Below are 18,682 nucleotides of genomic sequence, written 5' to 3'. Positions count from 1 at the left end.
TCCTACTTTCTTTTTCTTCCTCTTCCTTCTCCCTCTTCTTTGTCAAACAGAGGATTGAGTTATTATCACTGATCCATATAAAGTCCCTCTCTCATTTATTTTAACTCCCACCCCCCATTTCTATTCCCCGACTTCCCATGTGCAACCTTCCTAATATGTTTGATACGCATCTTTTTGTTTGTATGTATTTTTAGAAAATGTTTATTGTTTTTGTATGCAAAAAAAATAAAAAAAAAAAAGTAAAAAAAAAAAAAAAAAAGAATGAAGTTGGATCCTTTCCTCATGATGTACACAAAACTTAACTCAAAATGAATTATGGGCTGGGCACAGTGGCTCATGCCTGTAATCCCAGCACTCTGGGAGGCTGAAGCGGGCTGATCACCTGAGGTCGTGAGTTCGAGACCAGCCTGACCAACACGGAGAAACCCTGTCTGTACTAAAAATACAAAATTAGTTGGGCATGGTGGCGCATGCCTGCAATCCCAGCTACTCGGGAGGCTGAGGCAGAAGAATCGCTTGAACTCGGGAGGCAGAGGTTGCAGTGAGCCAAGATTGCGCGCCATTACACTCCAGCCTGGGCAACAAGAGCGAAACTTTGTCTCAAAAAAAAAAAAAAAAAAAAAAAAAAAAAAAGAATTACAGACCTAAATGGAAGAGCTAAAATCAGAGAACTCTTAAAACACAGGAGTGTGTATCTTCATGACCTTGGGTTATGCAAAGCCTTCTTAGATAAAAACACCGAAAATACAAGTGACCAAAGACATTTTGACATCATCAAAATTCAAAACTTTTGTGCTTCAAAGGATATCACAAAGAAAGTGAAGACAACTCCAGAATGGGAGAAATTATTTGCAGATCATGTGCCTGATATGGGACTTGTATCTAGAATATATGAAGTTTTACAACTTAATAAAAAGACAAATTGCTGAATTTAAAAATGGACAGGCTAGGCGCAGTGGCTCATGCCTGTAATCCCAGTGCTTTGGGAGGCTGAGGCAGGAGGATCACTTGAGGCAGGAGTTCAAGACCAGCCTGGGTAACATAGTGAGACCCCATCCCTACTAAAAATTAAAAAATTATCTGAGCTTGGTGGCATGTGCTTATAGTCCCAGCTATTCAGGAGGCTGAGGTGGGAGTATCACTGGAGCCCAGGAGGTCGAGGCTGTAGCGAGCCATGACCATGCCAATGCCCACCAGTCAGGGTAACAGAGCAAGACCCTGTTTCAAAAAAAAAAAAAAAGAGTCCCAAACTACTGCCTGTGGGCCAAATCTGGCCTGCTGCCTGCTTTTGTAAATAAAGTCTTATTGGAACACAGCTACACCCATTCATTTATGTATGTCTGTGGCTGTATTCCTGCAAGAACTGGAGTGTTAATAAATTATAAAAGAAACTGTATGGGCTGCAAAGCTGAAAATATCTGCTCTTTGCAGAAAATGTTTGCCAACCTCTGCTGTCAAGGAGTACGGTTGCATTTGTATGTCGATCTTACGTTGCTAAAGTCTTATTCTCTTGGGTTTTCTTTTTTTAGAGACAGGGTCTCAATATGTTGGCCAGGCTGATCTCTTGGACTCCTCCTGAGTAGCTGGGACTACTGCAGCTGGGCTCTTGGGTTTTTCTATGCAGATAATTTTACTCCTTTCTAATCCTTATACTACCTTTTAATTTACTGGTCCTAGCTTACCTGTGCTGGCCACAGCCTCTCTGCAGCGTGTGGACAAGCAGTGATTCGGATCTTTGTCTCCCTCTGATTTTATCAAGCCTCAGGTTTGTTTGTAGTGGATCATGGTTGGACTCTGGTAAATGAAAGAGGCTGACTTCCTTCCTCGTTGGCTCGGAGCTTATTTTTAGTTGTTAAATCCTAAACAGGGATGAGATCTATCTGGCCTGCTCCTGGCCCTTCATCTCTGAGCCTCTGTCCTCTTGCAGGCTTGGTACCCACAGCAGGGGCGGCCCCAGACCTTCCTTCCATCCCTCAGGCTGCACTCAGCAACAGCTACGTAACTGAATCTGCTGTGAGGTCCTAGATTTATTTTTAATTTCATTGGAATTTTAAATTGCTTTGTTTCTTCCGTCTTTTATTAGCATCAGTAGAAGCAGTGGCACCTGCAGGAATGCTGGTGGGCAGCAGTTCACTTAGGCAGTAGCTCCAGCCTGTGGGTGTCCTGAGGGTCTGTAGGGCGGGGGTGGGGTGAGGGTGGGAATTGGGGAAGAGCTGCTCCCTGATCCTCTTGGACGACAAGCCCTTCAAAGCTTCTCATCTATCATGAGCAATATGGGTGGCGGAATTTCTTGCCCCCTTGTGGGTATGGATATTGTGGGAGAGGCTCCCGCTCCAGGGATGGGGCAGGTGAGGTATCTGGGTCAGCTGCTAGGCCCTGTGGGGTCCTCTCCTTCCATTCCTATCTCCATGTCACAGCAGAGGAAACCAAGGCACACTCACTAACTTGTCCAAGACCATACATACACACCCCCATCAGGGCACAGCCTGTATTTGACCCCTAGACAGTCCCAAAGGCTGTGCCCTAGGGGTTCATGGGGATGGGGCAGGGTGGGCACGCTATCCTCAGCCACAGAAGCGCATCCTGGGGCACAGAGAGGCCACATCACTTACCCAAGGTCCAGCTGAGGAGGGTGGGTGCTCATGTCTGCCTCCCGGGTCAGCTGCCTTGGCTCCACCCTCCTTGGACCCTTAACTTAGACAGGGATGAGGCCCAGTCCCTGAGTACCCCCACCTCGCCACCGGCCCCCATGGTGCCTCTCTGGGGCTTCTGCACAGCCTGTATTTTCAGCAGCGTGTGACTCAAAGTTTGCATATTAACTCCATAATGGGAAAGTCAAATATTTATTAATTAGTGGGGAAGGCCCTGAGCAGTTGAGATCCATAGGCTGCTGGCCCAGGGGTAGGCAGGTTCCTTTGTTTTTCTGCAGGTTACTTTTTCCAGTCACCTAGGATAGGCCACGACAGCCTGCCACCCCAGCTCCTGGACCCACAGCTCATTGCAACCCACCTCCTCTGGCCCATCTGACCTTGGATCCCAGAGAAGTGAACTGTGGCTCTTTCTGGTTCCCTGGCCATTTCTCAGCATACAGCCAGACCTTATCACAAGCTACTCTGATCCCTGTTTTACAGGAAAAGGGAGACAGGGGTTTCAGACTGGACCACCTCATCTCCCTCAACCAAGCTTTTGACGTTATCATCACAGAAGGCCAGAGCTGGGTGGCTTCTTAGGTCCACCTCATCTGAGCCCTTGTTTTACAGAGGGAGGAGAACAGAAGCCTTGAGAGGCTGAACCACTCATCCAAGGTCATGTTGCCCACAGCCTGGTCGAGACCTTTCTCCCTTGGTTGAAAACACAGCATGGCCCCAGGTCTAGTCACAAAGCCCTTCCTGTCCTGGTTCTGCCCAGGGGCAACAGGGACAAGAGGAGAGATCCGGGCCCTATCACCCAAGAACCATGCCTAGGAGGAAAGGGCAGGAGCCTCCTTGGCTTAGCGTCCAGGCACTGACTGGCAGCAGCAGGGCACCCAATTCAATTAGCTGCTTATCTCTCTTCCTGCCTTCCTGTTTCCCGTGCTCTTCAATTACAGGCAGAGTCACTGTCTTTTCCAATAAGTGAAGAGATGTCAAAGGATCTGAACGGGCGGGGGAAGCAGGATGTCCTTGGTGACCATCCACACTCTCCTGTTCTGGCCTTGGAGCAGGAAGGAAGGGCCAGCCCAGGTCATCAGGCCAAGCCCCTCCTCTAGCCATCTGGTAGCAGAGGGCAGGGAGTCTTGACAGCTGGACAGTAGCAATCAAAGGTTAAAAGGCACAGACCCTTTGAGACAGTCCAGCCTGGAATTTTTTTTTGCACAGATGCACATATACAAAGATGTTCATTACAGGAATGTTTAGAATAGTGAGAGACTAGAAACAACCTAAATGTCCATCAGGGAAGGGCTGGTTAACTGTTACTATTTTTTTTTTTATTCCTGCAGTGGAATACAGTGTAGCTGCTAAACCCCTAAACAAAAAAGAACAGGCTGCCAATAGTAGCAGAGATCAAGTAGGGCTAAGAAGCAGAAAAAAGGGCCACACCTGCAGATTTCAAAGTCAGCAGCGAACACTTTCCAAAAGTGAGGGGCACACCCTGAGTACAAAATCTAAACCCCGTATTTGAAGCAGTGAAAGTAGGGGTTTGTCAGCTGGTGACAGGCTCTTCCCTTAGACCTACTTGGTTTAGAAGAGAAAAATAGGTGGGGCTACAAACCATATTTTCAGGAACCTGGGTCTGAGGAAAAAGAGGATAAATAAGCACACATAGGAAACTCTGGGTTGTATGGACATTTTTAGTTAGCTCAGGACATGGCCCTGGCTTTTCCCCAACCTGAACCTCCTGCAAATGGACTGGGAAAAACTCATTTCCTCCTACGTAATCTAAATTGAACCAGCACAGGACCTAATAAAAATAATCTAAATTGAACCAGCATAGGACCTAATAAAAAATATACTAAAAAATGAAAGCAAGGCAAAGCGTAAGTAAATTCATGGTTGGCCAGAAACACCTCCCATCAGAAGGATATAGTCACAGAAGAGATGAAGATCATAGACAAGTATTTCATCAAGAAGGAAAAAATTTAGTAAGCAGTTGTTGCTATAAAGCAAAAACACAAAGAAGATATACAAGAGCAGATGAAAAAAAAAAGCATACTGCCCAAGTAAAGGGGGAAATAGAATGAGCACAGGAGAAAAAAAAAAAAGGTGCAGAAAACAGGGAGAAAAGTGAACAACATAAAATGAGTCAGAAAGGTCTAATCAGAAAAAGGTACATAGGGAAGATAGGTGAAAGAGAGCCAATATGTGCTTAACTGGAGTCCCCAAGGAAGGAAACTAAAATACAAGCCTCAGATCTGCAGGCTGAAAGGGCACAATACTGTGTTCCAGGGAAAATAGACTCTCTATGGTCAACTCCAAGACACATCCTTGTCAAGTAACTGGACATGAAAGATATGGAAAGATCGAAATCAAAGAGATGGGGGAAAATCAGTCCTCAGCTTCTCCACGGCAACATGCAATATTTAGAAGACAGTAGAACAAAACCTACAAAATCCTCAAGCAAACAAAGTGAACCAGGAACTTGTTTTTTTTTAAACCCACTCAAGTAGAAAGGCAATAGAGAGACCATTCTGAATGTGCAGAAACTCCAGGAGTATTGTTCACATGAGGCCTTCTTAAGGAATATACTGGAGGACCAACTTCAGACAATGGGTGAACCAAGGCAAAAGATTTGGTAGTAAGCACTATTCTTATTAAAGAAACAAATGTGAGGATTGTGGTGACATACCAGATGCTATATTATAAGCTCTGAGAATACAGTAATAGTATCGCTAATAACAAACGAGAAAGGAAGGAGGAAAGAAGGGGACAGGATTATAAGTAGACTGATATCCTAGTCTTTATGTCAAAGTCCTGGCTTCAAGCGATCCTCCCACCTTGGCCTCCCAAAGTGCTGGGATTGCAGGCGTGAGCCACTGTGCCAAGCCTGATATCCTCATCTTTAATAGCTGGAATCAAAAGATATCATTAAAACTGATGTTAGACAATAGAGGTTTGAAAATATGAAGTGAACTCTAAGAAAATGTGGAGAGAAAAAGAAAATCTACCAATTTCATCATTTTATTCCTCTTAGGGAAAATAACAGATACTATTCTAAAGAAATAGAGAATTAAGGAATAGTTATACCACTAGAACAAGGCCACCAACCTTCCTTATGATCAGTAGGTACACAAAACAAAGCAGAGAACACAAATCACACAGTGAAAGACTTTTTGGGACAACTTAAATAAAGCACAAATGACTGAACTAAGACCAGACATGTGTCATATCAATAAATGTAAATGGACTAAACTCTATTAAAAGAAAAAAAGGGCATTCAGACTGGATCACAAAGCTTAATCCAACTCTATAGTATATGAGTCACATCTAAACAAAGTAATTTACAACGGTTGAAATACAAAGATTGGCAAAAGTTTTAAGAAAAATGTGAATTTAAAAGGCAGAGATTACCATTTTAATAGATAAAATTGAATCCTGGACTTTTTGGCCTGGATTCCATTTTATCTCTTAGGATATAATTCACTATGAAGATTTAAGATTATTAATATCTATGCATTAAATAACATTGCATTGCCATTCAAAAGGCAAAGATACAGGTGCTACATACAAGAAGACGAAGACATAGGAACATGTTAGCAGTAGGTGTCTAGTTCCTTTCTCTATCCATGACAGGTAAGTAAGGATATAGAAAACATAACAGCCTAATTAATGGGAGATAAAATTGGCATACACCAAACTGAATCTTGAAAACAAAGTGAACACCTTTTTAAGTCCCCATAAAAAAATCCACAAAGCTCACAACAATTACCATAGGTTACATCACAAAGAAAGCTTCAAAAAACTCCTAAAAAGTAGAAATAGTAGACAAGATTCTCTGATCGTAAAAAACACTACCACCACCCTAGAAGTAAAACACAAGGCTGGGCATGGTGGCTCATGCCCATAATCCCAGTACTTTGGGAGGCTGAGGTGGGCAAATCACCTGAGGCCAGGAGTTTGAGACCAGCCTGACCAACATGGAGAAACCCTGTCTCTACTAAAAATACAAAATTAGCCGGGCATGGTGGTGCATGCCTGTAATCCCAGCTACTCAGGAGGCTGAGGCAGAAGAATCACTTGAACCCAGGAGGTGGAGGTTATGGTGAGCCGAGATCGCACCATTGCACTCCAGCCTGGGCAACAAGAGCGAAACTCCATCTCAAAACAAACAACAAACAAACAAACACACACAAAACACCTACTATTTGTGTGGATGCGTGGGACTCAAATGAGTCTTAGGTTAAAATTTAAAATATCTAGAAAATAATAATAATGAAAATACTACATATAGCTCAGAAGTGCTCAGACTTTGTAGACTGAATTTCTCCTTTTTTAAAAAAGATTAATGTAAAAATGTAACTCTCTAAGGGAAAAAAACTAAAAGCAGAAGGAAGGTTTTAATAAAGATAAAAGCATAAATTAATGAGTAAGAAACCAGAAAAGAATAATTACTAATAAATAAATCCTAAAGATGAATCTTCGGGGAAAGGGGATAGATAGTATCATTAGCTAACTAACCTAATGAAGAAAAACAGGAAAAAGAGCACAAAATATACATTATAAGAAATAAGGGGCTGGGCACAGTAGCTCACGCCTGTAATTCCAGCACTTTGGGAGGCCGACGCAGGTGGATCACGAGGTCAGGAGTTCGAGACCAGCCTGGCCAATATGGTGAAACCCCATCTCTACTAAAAATACAAAAATTAGCCAGGCATGGTGGCACACGCCTATAGTCCCAGCTACTCGGGAGGCTGAGGCAGAAGAATTGCTTGAACCCGGGAGGCGGAGGTTGCAGTGAGCTGAGAACGCGCCACTGCACTCCAGCCTGGGCGACAGAGCAAGACTCTGTCTCAAAAAAAAAAAAAAAAAAAAAAGAAGGGTGAACTCACCACTTAAGAGTTGTAAAAATTATTTAGCTCAAACTAATGCAAATCAATCTGAAGACCTGGTTAAAATGGATACTTTTCTAGAGAAACATAATTTACCAAAGTCATTCAAAAAAAGTAGAACAATCAAACTAATTATTAGAGAAGAAATAGCATTATCAAAGAGCTACCCACTCACCCCAAATAACTGCAGTAGCACAAACAGTTTCATGGAGGATCAACCAAACTTTTAAGAACAGATAATTCCATGTCTATTTAAACTGTTCAAAGAGAAAGAAGGAAAGCCTCTATTTTCTTCATGATGTCAGTGTAACATAGCAAAACCCAACAAAAATTGTTCCAAAAAAAAAAAGAAAGAAAGAAAACCAAAGAACAATCTCTTTGACGAGACTAAGGCAAAAATCCTAAATAACAAATTCAATCCAGCAGTATATTATAAAGAAATATTTACCATGACCAACTGGGGTTTAATCTGGAATGCAAGGATAGTTCAATATGAAGAAATCTATTATTCATATTAATTCACTGATGGGAAAAAATGTGATCATAAACACTGAAAAGTCTTTTGGCAAAGTTCAGCTTTCATTCTTGATTTTTAAAATCCTCAACAAAACAGGAATAGATGGATACTTATTTAACCTGATAAACTATCTGCCCCAAAGCCAGCATTTGCATAATGGGGAAATCTAGAAGCTACAAAGCAAGAATGTCTATTATCACCACTGTTATTGTTTCATTTTCCAGAAATAGTAGCCACTATTAAATAAAGAAATTAAGGTATAAAACAAAATTGGGGGTAAATTTATCATTTGTAAATCATATGATAGTATAACTGGAAAACCCAAGCGCCTAAATTGAAAAACTGTTAGGGACAATAAAAGAATTCAGTAAGGTGGCAGAAGTTAACAGCCTTCAAGAAGCGACCTTCCTTTGTGGAAGAAAAGACTAGCTAAAAAAGCTAAACTATCCAGAAATAAACTTAAGCAAACAATGTGGAAGACTTCAACCAGGCAAATGTTAAAACATTCCTGAGAGACATGAAAGAGAACTGTATCATGTTTTGGTGGGAAAGGCAGCGTCATAAAAGTGTCATTTCTTCCTAAATTCATCTGTAAATGTAATGCAATCCCGGTAGAAGCACAAATAGGATTCTTGTTTTGACCTAGATAAACTGATTCTATAGTTCAGACAAAATAATAAAAGAGCCAAGGAAATTTGGGTAGAGGGGGAGAACAAGGAGCAACAACCTCTACCAAATACTAAAGTGTACTACAGGGCTGGGCACGGTGGCTCATGACTGTAATCCTACCACTTTGGGAGGCTAAGGCAGGTGAATCACCTGAGGTCAGGAGTTTAAGGCCAGCCTGGCCAACATGGTGAAACCCCGTCTCCACTAAAAAATATAAAAATTAGCTGGGTGTGGTAGTGCGTGCCTATAATCCCAGCTATTCAGGTGGCTGAGGCAGGAGAATCACTTGAACCTGGGAGGCAGAGGCTGCAATGAGCCAAGATCGTGCCACTGCACTCCAGCCTGGGAAACAGAGTGAGACTGTCTCAAAAAAAGAAAAAGTATTACAAATCGAGCACCACAAATCTAAAATCCAAAGTATTCCCAAATCTGCAACTGTTTGAGTGCTGACATGGCATTCAAAGGAAATGCTCATTGGAGCATTTCGGATTTTGTGATTTGGGATGCTCAACTGGTATAATGAGATTTTCCAAAATTCAAAACACTTTGGTCTCAAGCATTTCTGATAAGGGCTACTCGACCTGGATATACACATGCTGCAACACAGATGAACTTATGTTATTCTAAGTGAAAGAAGCCAGTCACTAGTCCAGAATAGGAAAATTGTAGAGAAAGGGGAGGAGGTTGGCGGGGAGAGATGAGGTGACTGCTGATGGGTGTCGGTTTTCTTCTCGAGGTGATGAAAATGTTCTAAAGTTGACTGTGGTGATGGCTGCATAATTCTATAAATTTTATACTAAAAATCATTGAATTGTACACTCCAAATTGGTGAATGGTATATGAATTATATTTAAATAAGGCTAAAATTTTTAAACAACATAATAATTAAAACAGCACTGCACTGATACTTGAATGTATTTGGATCCATATCTCACACTTTGTACCCAATAAACTATAAGTCATATAGAGATCATACTTTTTTTTTTGTTTTTTTTGAGACTGAGTCTCACTCTGTCGCCCAGGCTGGAGTGCAGTGGTGCTATCTTGGCTTACTGCAACCTCTGCCTCCTGGGTTCAAGCGATTCTCCTGCCTTAGCCTCCTGAGCAGCTAGGATTATAGGCATGTGCCACCATGCCTGGCTAATTTTTGTATTTTTAGTAGAGTTGGGGTTCTACTATGTTGGCCAGGCTGGTCTCAAACTCCTGACCTCAGGTGATCCACCTGCCTTGGCCTCCCAAAGTGATAGGATTACAGGCATGAGCCACTGTGCCCGGCCTCATACATTTCTTAAAAACCATCAAAGATCTATAAGAAACCTGGGGGAATTAATAATAATCTCAGCCTGAGGAAGGACTTTCCAAGTATGACACAAAATCCAAATGCCATAAAAGGAAATACTGATAAGTCTCACTTTCCAAACAAAATTCCTCCATGGCAGAATCAAAAACAAAAACCAACCTGGGGAAAACATCTTCAATTCATAGCACAGACAGAGGTCTGATTCCATCATATACAAATAGTTCCTACAAATCAGGAAGAACAAAAACCACCACCCAATTTAAAAAAAAAAAAAAGGAGCCAAGGAGATAAGCAGATTAGTCAAAGGAAAAACAAATGGCACCGACATGAAAAGATACTCAACCTCATTCACATAAAACTAAGTTAAAACTACACTGTAGCCAGGTGCAGTGGCTCACACCTGTAATCCCAGCTGATCAGGAAGCAGAGGCAGGAGGATGGCATGAGGCCAGGAGTTTGAGACTAGCCTGGGCAACATAGCTAGACCTTGTATCCCTAAACAAAACAAAACAAAACCCACATTGTGATCCTACTGTCCCTGCCCAGGTGGGCAAAACCTGAAAGTGTGAGATGATGCTGTGATGGTGAGGGGTGGGGAACAGACTCTCTCACACCACAATGTGAGGTGTCCACAGATACACCATCTAAAGATGTCCATCAGACCACAGGTATCAAAATGCCAAACACACATCCGTTTGACCCGGTATTTCCACTTCCAGAAATGTACCCTGCAGTTTTATCCACATCCTTGTGACATATCCAGGGTTTACTGCTGCACTGCTTGTAATGGCAACAGGTCAGTTACAGTCTAAATAGAGGACTGGCCAAATAAATTATGGGCCACCCCTGCTAGAGGAAACTACGTGGCGAAAGAATGAGGAAGCTCTTTGGAAGCTGACATACAGAATAGATTACAAAGGGAAACAGTGAGGTGCAGGATAGTGTGTAAAATATGCGTGTCCACACATATTTGCTGGGATGCACATAAAACATCTGGAAGGACACCCAGGAAGCTGACGACATGGACTCCCTCTCCGAGGGAAGTGGGTGGCTGGCCCAGAGGGAGGCTTTTCTCTATATACCCCTTCCTTCCTTCCTCCAAGTGTTAGATAACACGAATATGTTCCCTTGTCTAAAGATAAATATTTAAAAGAAAAAAAATATTTTCCCATTGTAAGCATCATGCTAAACAGCAACGGATCCTGGGCTATAGGACAGAAGCAATAGGGAGGGGTGGGGATTGCGGTGACCTGGAGACAGACATCCCTTTAAAAGAGGCAGTCATTCAGCTCTAACCGTAGCTGCTACAGGCACACAGGCCTATGTTACCAGAGCCTCTGTTTTTGTTTTTTTCAAGAGATACTAGAAATCCATATTTTAATGCAAATCTCCATTTCTAAGTACTTCATTAAAAAAGAAATTATGGCCGGGCGCGGTGGCTCACGCTTGTAATCCCAGCACTTTGGGAGGCCGAGGCGGGCGGATCACGAGGTCAGGAGATTGAGACCACGGTGAAACCCCGTCTCTACTAAAAATACAAAAAATTAGCCGGGCGCGGTGGCGGGCGCCTGTAGTCCCAGCTACTCGGAGAGGCTGAGGCAGGAGAATGGCGTGAACCCGGGAGGCGGAGCTTGCAGTGAGCCGAGATCGCGCCACTGCACTCTAGCCTGGGCGACAGAGCGAGACTCCGTCTCAAAAAAAAAAAAAAAAAAAAAAAAAAAAGAAATTATGATTGATAGCTAAAAATAACCAAATCAGAGCATTTGGGATCCTGGTCCTAGATAGTGAGAACAGACCCCTGGTCACCAGGTCTAGCTCCCGGTGAAAAAGCAAGGCCAGAGAGGGAAGGAAACACCCAAGACCACACAGCTCATGGGCCTCAAGCGGGGACCCCACTCTGTCTATTTTTTGCTTCCATGTCATCCTACTTTAATGGTGGTAAGGGAGACAGACATGGCGAGATAATGGTGGTGAAGTTGCAGAGGCGGGGTTGGGGCATGGTGATGGTGGTGGTCAGAAGAGGCTGCTGGGAAGGAGGTCAAGCCAGAGTTGAGAGTCTTGCTCCACAGGAGCCGGCCAGACAAAGGAGTGGGTGTCATTTTGCGGGGGGAGACCAGGAAGGAAGCACAACCGGGGCCAAGGCCTGGGGGCCTAAGAGAGCATAGAGACTTTCCGACAGGGGCATGGTGGGTGGACATCCTGGGGGGTGAATGGCATTCTCTGCCCACGACCTGCCCTGCAAAGGCTGGGGAGGCGTCCTACTCACACTTGCGCAGCTCCAGACTCTTGCTCGGGCAGGCCAGGTGTTGGCCCGGGGGGTTCTGGGTCCTCTGCAGACAGGCCAGCATGGCTGAGATGGGGGTCCCCAGTGGGGCACGCTCTGCGGCAGGGTCCCTGCAGGAGGAAGATGGGGTGCTCTGTCACTTGGGGGCTGCTCCGTGCTCGCCCCCCACCATTCCCCCCGGGAGTCTCCCTGCAACCCCAAAGAACCTCAGAGACTCTCAAAGCAGACACCCATTTCCCTTATTCGACCAATGAGGGGACCAAGGCCTGAGGCATCAGGAGGCCCATCTGCGGCCTCACAGGAAGGGACAGAATCCGGGGCTCTTGAGTGGGGGCCGGACTGATGGATCAGACATGCCCCGGCCCTGCCTGGCATCTGGGTCACCTGCTCTGGGGCCTGCCCTGATGCTCCCAACTGGGTGAGATCCTCACTCCCTCCGTGCCCCACAGCAGGCTGTCCTTCTGGCTGGTGGTGGCCCCCCTGAAAGCAAGTCAGCCTGAAGACCCCACCTGGTCATCTTGGGCATCTACAAAGAAGGGTGCTTGAGAAATGCCAGTGGGTACATGGGTGTCCCAGGTTACTGAAGTACTGGTTTGTCTCCTGCCCAGGGTATCCTCACAGCCCCCCTGGAGGGGAGATGTCAGGATGGTGTCCCTGGGAGAACAAGGGGCTCTCGAACCTTGATCTATGCTGCACCCTGAGCCCAGCCTCAATGGGCCATCAAGTCTGCCCTGACCCGAGATCCCTGTCGCTGCCTGAGCTCCTTACCCTGAATGGGAAGGGCAGAGGCCTGTGCCCTGCAGGGCAGCAGCTCAGATGTGGCTGCACACAGGCCCGTGTGGTACCTTCCCCAACAGCCAGAGCCTGACATTCACACAGACACTTGCCTTCAGCTTCCCCAAACCCGCTCTCCTGCAGAGAACGTTTCAGGAGACCCAGGCACATTCCTGAGAGCCCAAAGCCCCTGACTGGCAGGGTCAGAGTGGGCCTGCCTGTGAGGCCCCCATGGGAGGGTGGCGGTGGAGCTTACCTAGAGGTCCCTTCCTCCCTTCTTGCTAAGGAGAAGGCAGGTCTAAGGGTGAGCTCAACCCCGGACATCCCTGATGTCCATCTACCTGGGCACTCTGTCCCCACCACCTCCTGACCTCCCCCAGTCCTGAGCAGCCAAACTGGGTCACCTCAATCTTCATGTTGGTTTTAAAAAAGAAGAAGCAAGCAGAGGGGGTGTTGAAGGAGAAGAAAGGGAAGTTATTTAATACTAAACAGGTGTCTGGAGTCCTAAATTCTGCCGCTTTCTTCTAATAATGAAGTATTCATGAGGAAAAGCCTTTTTTCACTACTTTCTTAAGATACTAATTTCACAACAAGCTCCTTGTTACGGCGCAATTATTCCAATCTTGTATTTCCCGGAGACGGTTGCAGCCTCCCGTCTGTCCTGGCCTCTCGGTAAATGAAAGACAATCGCGTAACCACCTTTCATTATGCCCTATTTTACTTTCAGCAAAGGTACCCTGAAAGAAATGATTTCCTCTGAAAGGGACTTTTATTCAGTTTCAAAACCAATTTTCTCCTATTACTGTCTCAAGAAAAAAAAAAAAAAGCAAGCGAGAGAGAGAGAAAGTGGGGGATGGAGGGGAGGGGAGGTGATTCTCACCGCCCCCTCCCCAGTCGCCAGCCTTAACACAGAGACGCAATAAAAGCTGCAGTATCCACTTCCCAGCTTTGATTTCTGGTAATTTTAAAATAGGCCATTACAATCAGGCAAAAATTATACAGTTTAAAAAGGGAATGAAGTGGGGCTTATTGCAGGGATGAAAGTCCTTGACTGCAGGAAGGCAGTGCTGCTCCTCTCCTCGGGGACTTGGGACGTGAGCAGGTGGCGGGAGCAGGCCTGACTCGGGCCCGCTATCACCACAGCCTTGGACACCAGCCCTGGAGGACACGCCGTGCATGTGGACAGGGAGGGCTGGGTGTGCACACACACCCTGGTACACACTCACCTATGTACATATGTGTTTGCTGCATGGCATGTTCCTCTGCACTTACAGGCACCCTCTCACGCACACTCAGGTGGTCTGTGAGGACTCACAATCGTGTGCAACCTGGAAGGTAAGAGGCCTGTGGCAACCTCCCTCACCCTGGCCCAGCCTCTTTCTGTGGCCCCTGCTCCAGGGCAGAGTCCATCTCTCGCCGCTCTGACACAGGGGTTGGGGGAAAGGAGGGAGATCCGGAGAAAGCCAGTCCAAGACCTCTCCCTCCACAAATGGGAAACCCAAGCCACAGGGGGCAGTGGCCTGCCAGGCAGGGCGTGGCTGGGTGCACTTACCCCCTCACCACTAAGCTTGGCTGCACCCAGGCCAGTAAGGAGGGAGGTCAGAGGCTGGTGCCCTGTGGAAACCTGGGCTGGAAGCCTGGAACCTCCTTGCCTCCCAGCACACGCTGTGTGACCCTGGCTGGGCTAATGACCCTCTCTGGCCTGTTAATAGTGGCTCCATGATCCCTATGGGTACTCCCAGGTCACTTTCTTCCAGAGTCCTGGCCATGCCCAGCCCTATCTCCAGCCTTTTACTGGGTGCCAGGGGTCCAGAAGTCCAGCCCTTCTCTAGGTGCCCCAATGCCTCTTGGGCCATACATCCCACATGCTTTGCAGTTGAAAAAGGGTGAGCTGGGGGCTGCAATTGTTGGGGGAGGGGCAGGTCGCCTATTCTGGAGCCTCCTGGGACCCCATCAGCTCCCTTCCCAGCGGGGCTCTGGTTGTCAGCGTGCTCTTATGGTGGATGCCAGGCAGTTCTGGGAGCTGGGAGGGGTCACCCGACTGAGCTCAGGGTGCGGGGGTTTTCAGGGTGTGATGGTGTCCACGTGTAGGCCTCAGCTTTGGCTCAGCTTCGCCAGGGCGGCTGCCTGCATCCTCCCATTCCTTGCTTCTGGAGGGCTACAGGCAGCCTGAGAGATGCTCTTCACTTAAGAGGGACTTTTTTTCTCTCTGTACCCCTAGTTCCCCCAACTCACTGCCCATTCTCCCAAGAACCCTGTGTCCTGCCACTGGGGCACGTGGCGGGGTGGTGGGGTGTCCTAGGAGGGAGGTGGGGAGGGGACCACCACCTCCAACTCCTGCATCATCCCCATCATCTGCAATCAAGACGGTCAAATCCCCCTCCTTGGCCTTAAAACCTCTCTGGCCCCGGCGTGGAGCTCAGCCCTCTGCCCCGCACACCTCATTTCTCTCATGGCTCCCCTTGGCCCTCCTTCCAGCCAGGCTGCCTCATACCTCCAGACCTCTGCCCCTGCTGGTTCTCCTGCCTACAGCACCATGACCCTGATCCGTTCGAACTCAGATCTGTCTTCAGACCCTGGCTCACCCGTCCCTTCCTCTAGATATCCACCATCTCTGCTCTAATCACACCGAGGTGTAATTGCCAATTTTCACATCTCCCTCCGCTGGACTGTGTTTCTTAGGGGTAGGGACCGTGTCTTATTTGTCTGTCTCTCCCCAGTGCCTGGCAAGAGTAATCATTTACTAAATAGGTGTTGAACGAATGCCCGAATCAATGAATTGGTTATTGTCAGATAAAGTGATCTAGGCCCAGAGAAGCCAAGCGTCCCAAACAAGGTCACACAGCAAGGCAGGGAAAGGACTGGGGCATGTGCCTAAAACACTCATGTTCTTTCTGTGACCCCACCTTGCCCCCTCCCTGCCTGGCATCATCCCATCTGCAGGGGGCCAGCCTCTCAGAGCCCCCACCTGGACTCATTACCCCCCTGGCCAAGCACCATCCAGGGAGCACTGTTCATTTTGAAACCCTATCTGCAAATCAGACTGTTTATAAGCTCAAGGTCTTTTGTGACTTTAATAATAAAAAAGGAGTGGGGGGCAGGGAGGGGGAAAATGTCGCATGCCTCAATGATTAGAATGCTTGGCACCTTCCCTGACATGGGGGCTGATAAGACGCCTTATCTCGGAGACACCCGAGGAAAAGGTCCCCTCCACCAGATAACGCCCCCAGCTGTCGATGTGTCCTTTCATAGCTGAGGATTTAGATAAAGGAAATGTGACAGGGGAGGGGAAAGGAAGGAAGGAACTTTCCAGGTCCGAGGAGGAATTGAGTCTGTGATGCTCGCCTTAGCAGAACAATGAATGGGAGAAGGCTGTCTGTTTTTATGAAAAGAACAGGGATTTGGGGCCTTGGGCCCTGCCTGCCTTTTGTCAGCTCGCCCTCGCCTGTTTGGCTGCAGGGGGCATCAGGGAGCCCATGGGCCAGTGGGAGGGGAAGCTCTGAAAGAGCAACATGCAATTTGGGCTCTTAACGGTGGTGAGCATGTATTGACTGCCCTCTGTACCAAGCCCATGTGCCTCATCCTCGTGGCCTCTGTGGCTCCATTTCACAGCTTAGGAAATGGCCACAGAGAGGGGAGGCAATCTGTGCAAGGTCACACAGCTTTTAGATAGCAGAGCCCAAGGATGCCAATGCCAGTCAGACCCTCAGCCCCACACTGTACAGCAGCTCCATCGTGGTTGGGGGCCCGTCAGCCCTCAGCTCCCAGTCAACTGGGCAGGGAGCGATGGAAGCAAGGGTCTACTTCTCCCCAGGGCCCAAATCCATTTTGATTCTACTGTAGGAGGGGCTGGGATCACAGAAGGAAGGGGTGAGAGGAGGGGAAGGGCTCCCAGAGGCCACTTATTCATCCCATAAGCATTCAAGGAGCGCAACTCATGAGGCCAGCGTTGGGCAGAACAACACTGAGATGAGTAAAGCCCAGGCCTTGCTTCTTACCCGCCCATTCATTCATTTAGGCAGCAAACACTTTCCAAGCACCTTTTGAGGGCCAGCCCTGTGCCATGTACTGGGAGGACGGAAATGACTCAAAGTGTCCTGCCAGAAAGGAACATCTAGCCAGAACTGACCTCCTACTAAAAATGAATGTTCCTGACCTCTCTCTGCATCCAGCATTTTCCTGATGTGGCAGGCATCTGGAACTTTCCCTCATGTGTCCGCAGGTCAGCAGTCTGCCCCTTGCCAGGCTGGGCTGACCCCAAGGCAGAATAGGAGGACACACCTGGCTTCACGGCAGGGCCCTGAGGTTGTGACCCCGGGAAAGCCATGGGCTGCGCCCCTCTGAGCCCCTATCTCCTCCTCTACCTCCAATCCCTAGAGCTACCTACCTGGCTTCTGTGGCTCCATTCAAGGCCAAAGCCTAGCTGTGACCTGGAGGGGAAGGTCATGCCAGGCCCTTCCTGGTGTCCAACAGGACTAGTTCAGAGAACAGAGCTGGCCCGAGGCCTCTGGGTTGTACCTGCCAGGCAGGGGCCAGGCACTGGGGTTCTCACTGGCTGGGTGACCTGGAGGAAGTCACAGCACCTCTCTGAGTCTGTTTCCCAAATGAACCTTTATGGGGAGTGGACCAGCTGATAGTATGAGGGCCATCTAGCTTAGACATAAGAGGATGTGACCATTTGGTTTTCAAACTTAATCCAGCTGTGTGCAAGGCGTGGGGCAGTCCCTGACCTGTGGGCACACAAAGGGCCTCTAGATGTAGCCCTTGTCTTTGATGGACTTAGAATCTCGAGCAGGGACAAGATAGGAAGCTGGCAAAACCCAGCAGTTCATCATGCAAGGAGTAGAGTAGATAGTTCAGACTCTGAATTCCCTTTCAGGAAGTGAATGAGATGCCGGCCACTCCTCAGGGCTTTGCAGCCTTCCCGGGGGTAGTGGCAGGATAGGTGGGTGGTGAGGGAGCCGTCCCACAGTTCTCACCTCCATCCCTCTGGCTGTAATTCAAGTCTCTTCACGCTGCCTGGCCACACAGCCTGCTCCAAAAGCAGATAGGAGCCTGAAGTGGTGGTGGGAGGCCCAGGGCCTGGGGAAGAGAATGAATGCTGGACTGGGAATACTAGGGTATGTGGCCCTAAACGGGTCACTTCTCTGTGTTGGTCCCCAGCACCATGAGCTGAGCAAGTAGAAAGCCTCAGAAAGTCCAGACCTCTCTAAATAGCGAGGGGCAGCAAACCTGCTTCTGTCCAGGAAGAGTGAAGGGACCCTTGCCCAGCCCAGGAATGTCCTCAGGAATCTAGGTGCAAGCTTCCCCCAACCCCCTTTGGGGCTCCCACGACAGGAAGATCCACTGTCTGTCTCTTTCCTCTCCTCTGTCTATATCCCTGTCCCTGGCTCCACCTGCCTCCTGTCCTGATGCCTCCCTTCTCCTTCCTGCTGTCTCTCTTTCTTTCTCCCTTCCTGACCCCTCTCCCTTGCTCCTTCCTCTCTCTCCCACCCCACTTGTTTCAGCAAGGCTGCCAGAGTGGAAGCACATCCCCACCTCCCTCCTGCCGCTCCCTCCCCCATCTCTGTTCTGAGCCGGAGGCCTTCCAAGGGACCCTGTTAATAATTAAAT

General features: G+C 47.5%; 1 protein-coding gene and 1 long non-coding RNA gene across 2 annotated transcripts in view; one reads left to right on the top strand and one right to left on the bottom strand.

Moving 5' to 3' along the window:
• FAM222A (family with sequence similarity 222 member A) overlaps positions 1-18,682 on the bottom strand; it is a 60,794-nt gene that overhangs the window by 17,775 nt on the left and 24,337 nt on the right. Inside the window, exon 2 of the mRNA XM_055237370.2 lies at positions 12,278-12,405. Coding sequence (XP_055093345.1) covers positions 12,278-12,359 — 82 coding nt within the window. The 5' untranslated portion in view covers positions 12,360-12,405. The remainder of the gene's footprint in view (positions 1-12,277; positions 12,406-18,682) is intronic.
• The window catches only part of LOC129459960 (uncharacterized), a 43,005-nt gene that overhangs the window by 20,724 nt on the left and 3,599 nt on the right, over positions 1-18,682 (top strand). The window contains exon 2 of the long non-coding RNA XR_008650109.1: positions 14,344-14,404. This is a non-coding gene — a long non-coding RNA (uncharacterized lncRNA). The remainder of the gene's footprint in view (positions 1-14,343; positions 14,405-18,682) is intronic.

The sequence above is a fragment of the Symphalangus syndactylus genome, chromosome 13 (assembly GCF_028878055.3).
Source record: "Symphalangus syndactylus isolate Jambi chromosome 13, NHGRI_mSymSyn1-v2.1_pri, whole genome shotgun sequence".
In the NCBI taxonomy this organism is placed as follows: Eukaryota; Metazoa; Chordata; class Mammalia; order Primates; family Hylobatidae; genus Symphalangus; species Symphalangus syndactylus.
This window is presented reverse-complemented; position numbering and strand designations above follow the sequence as displayed.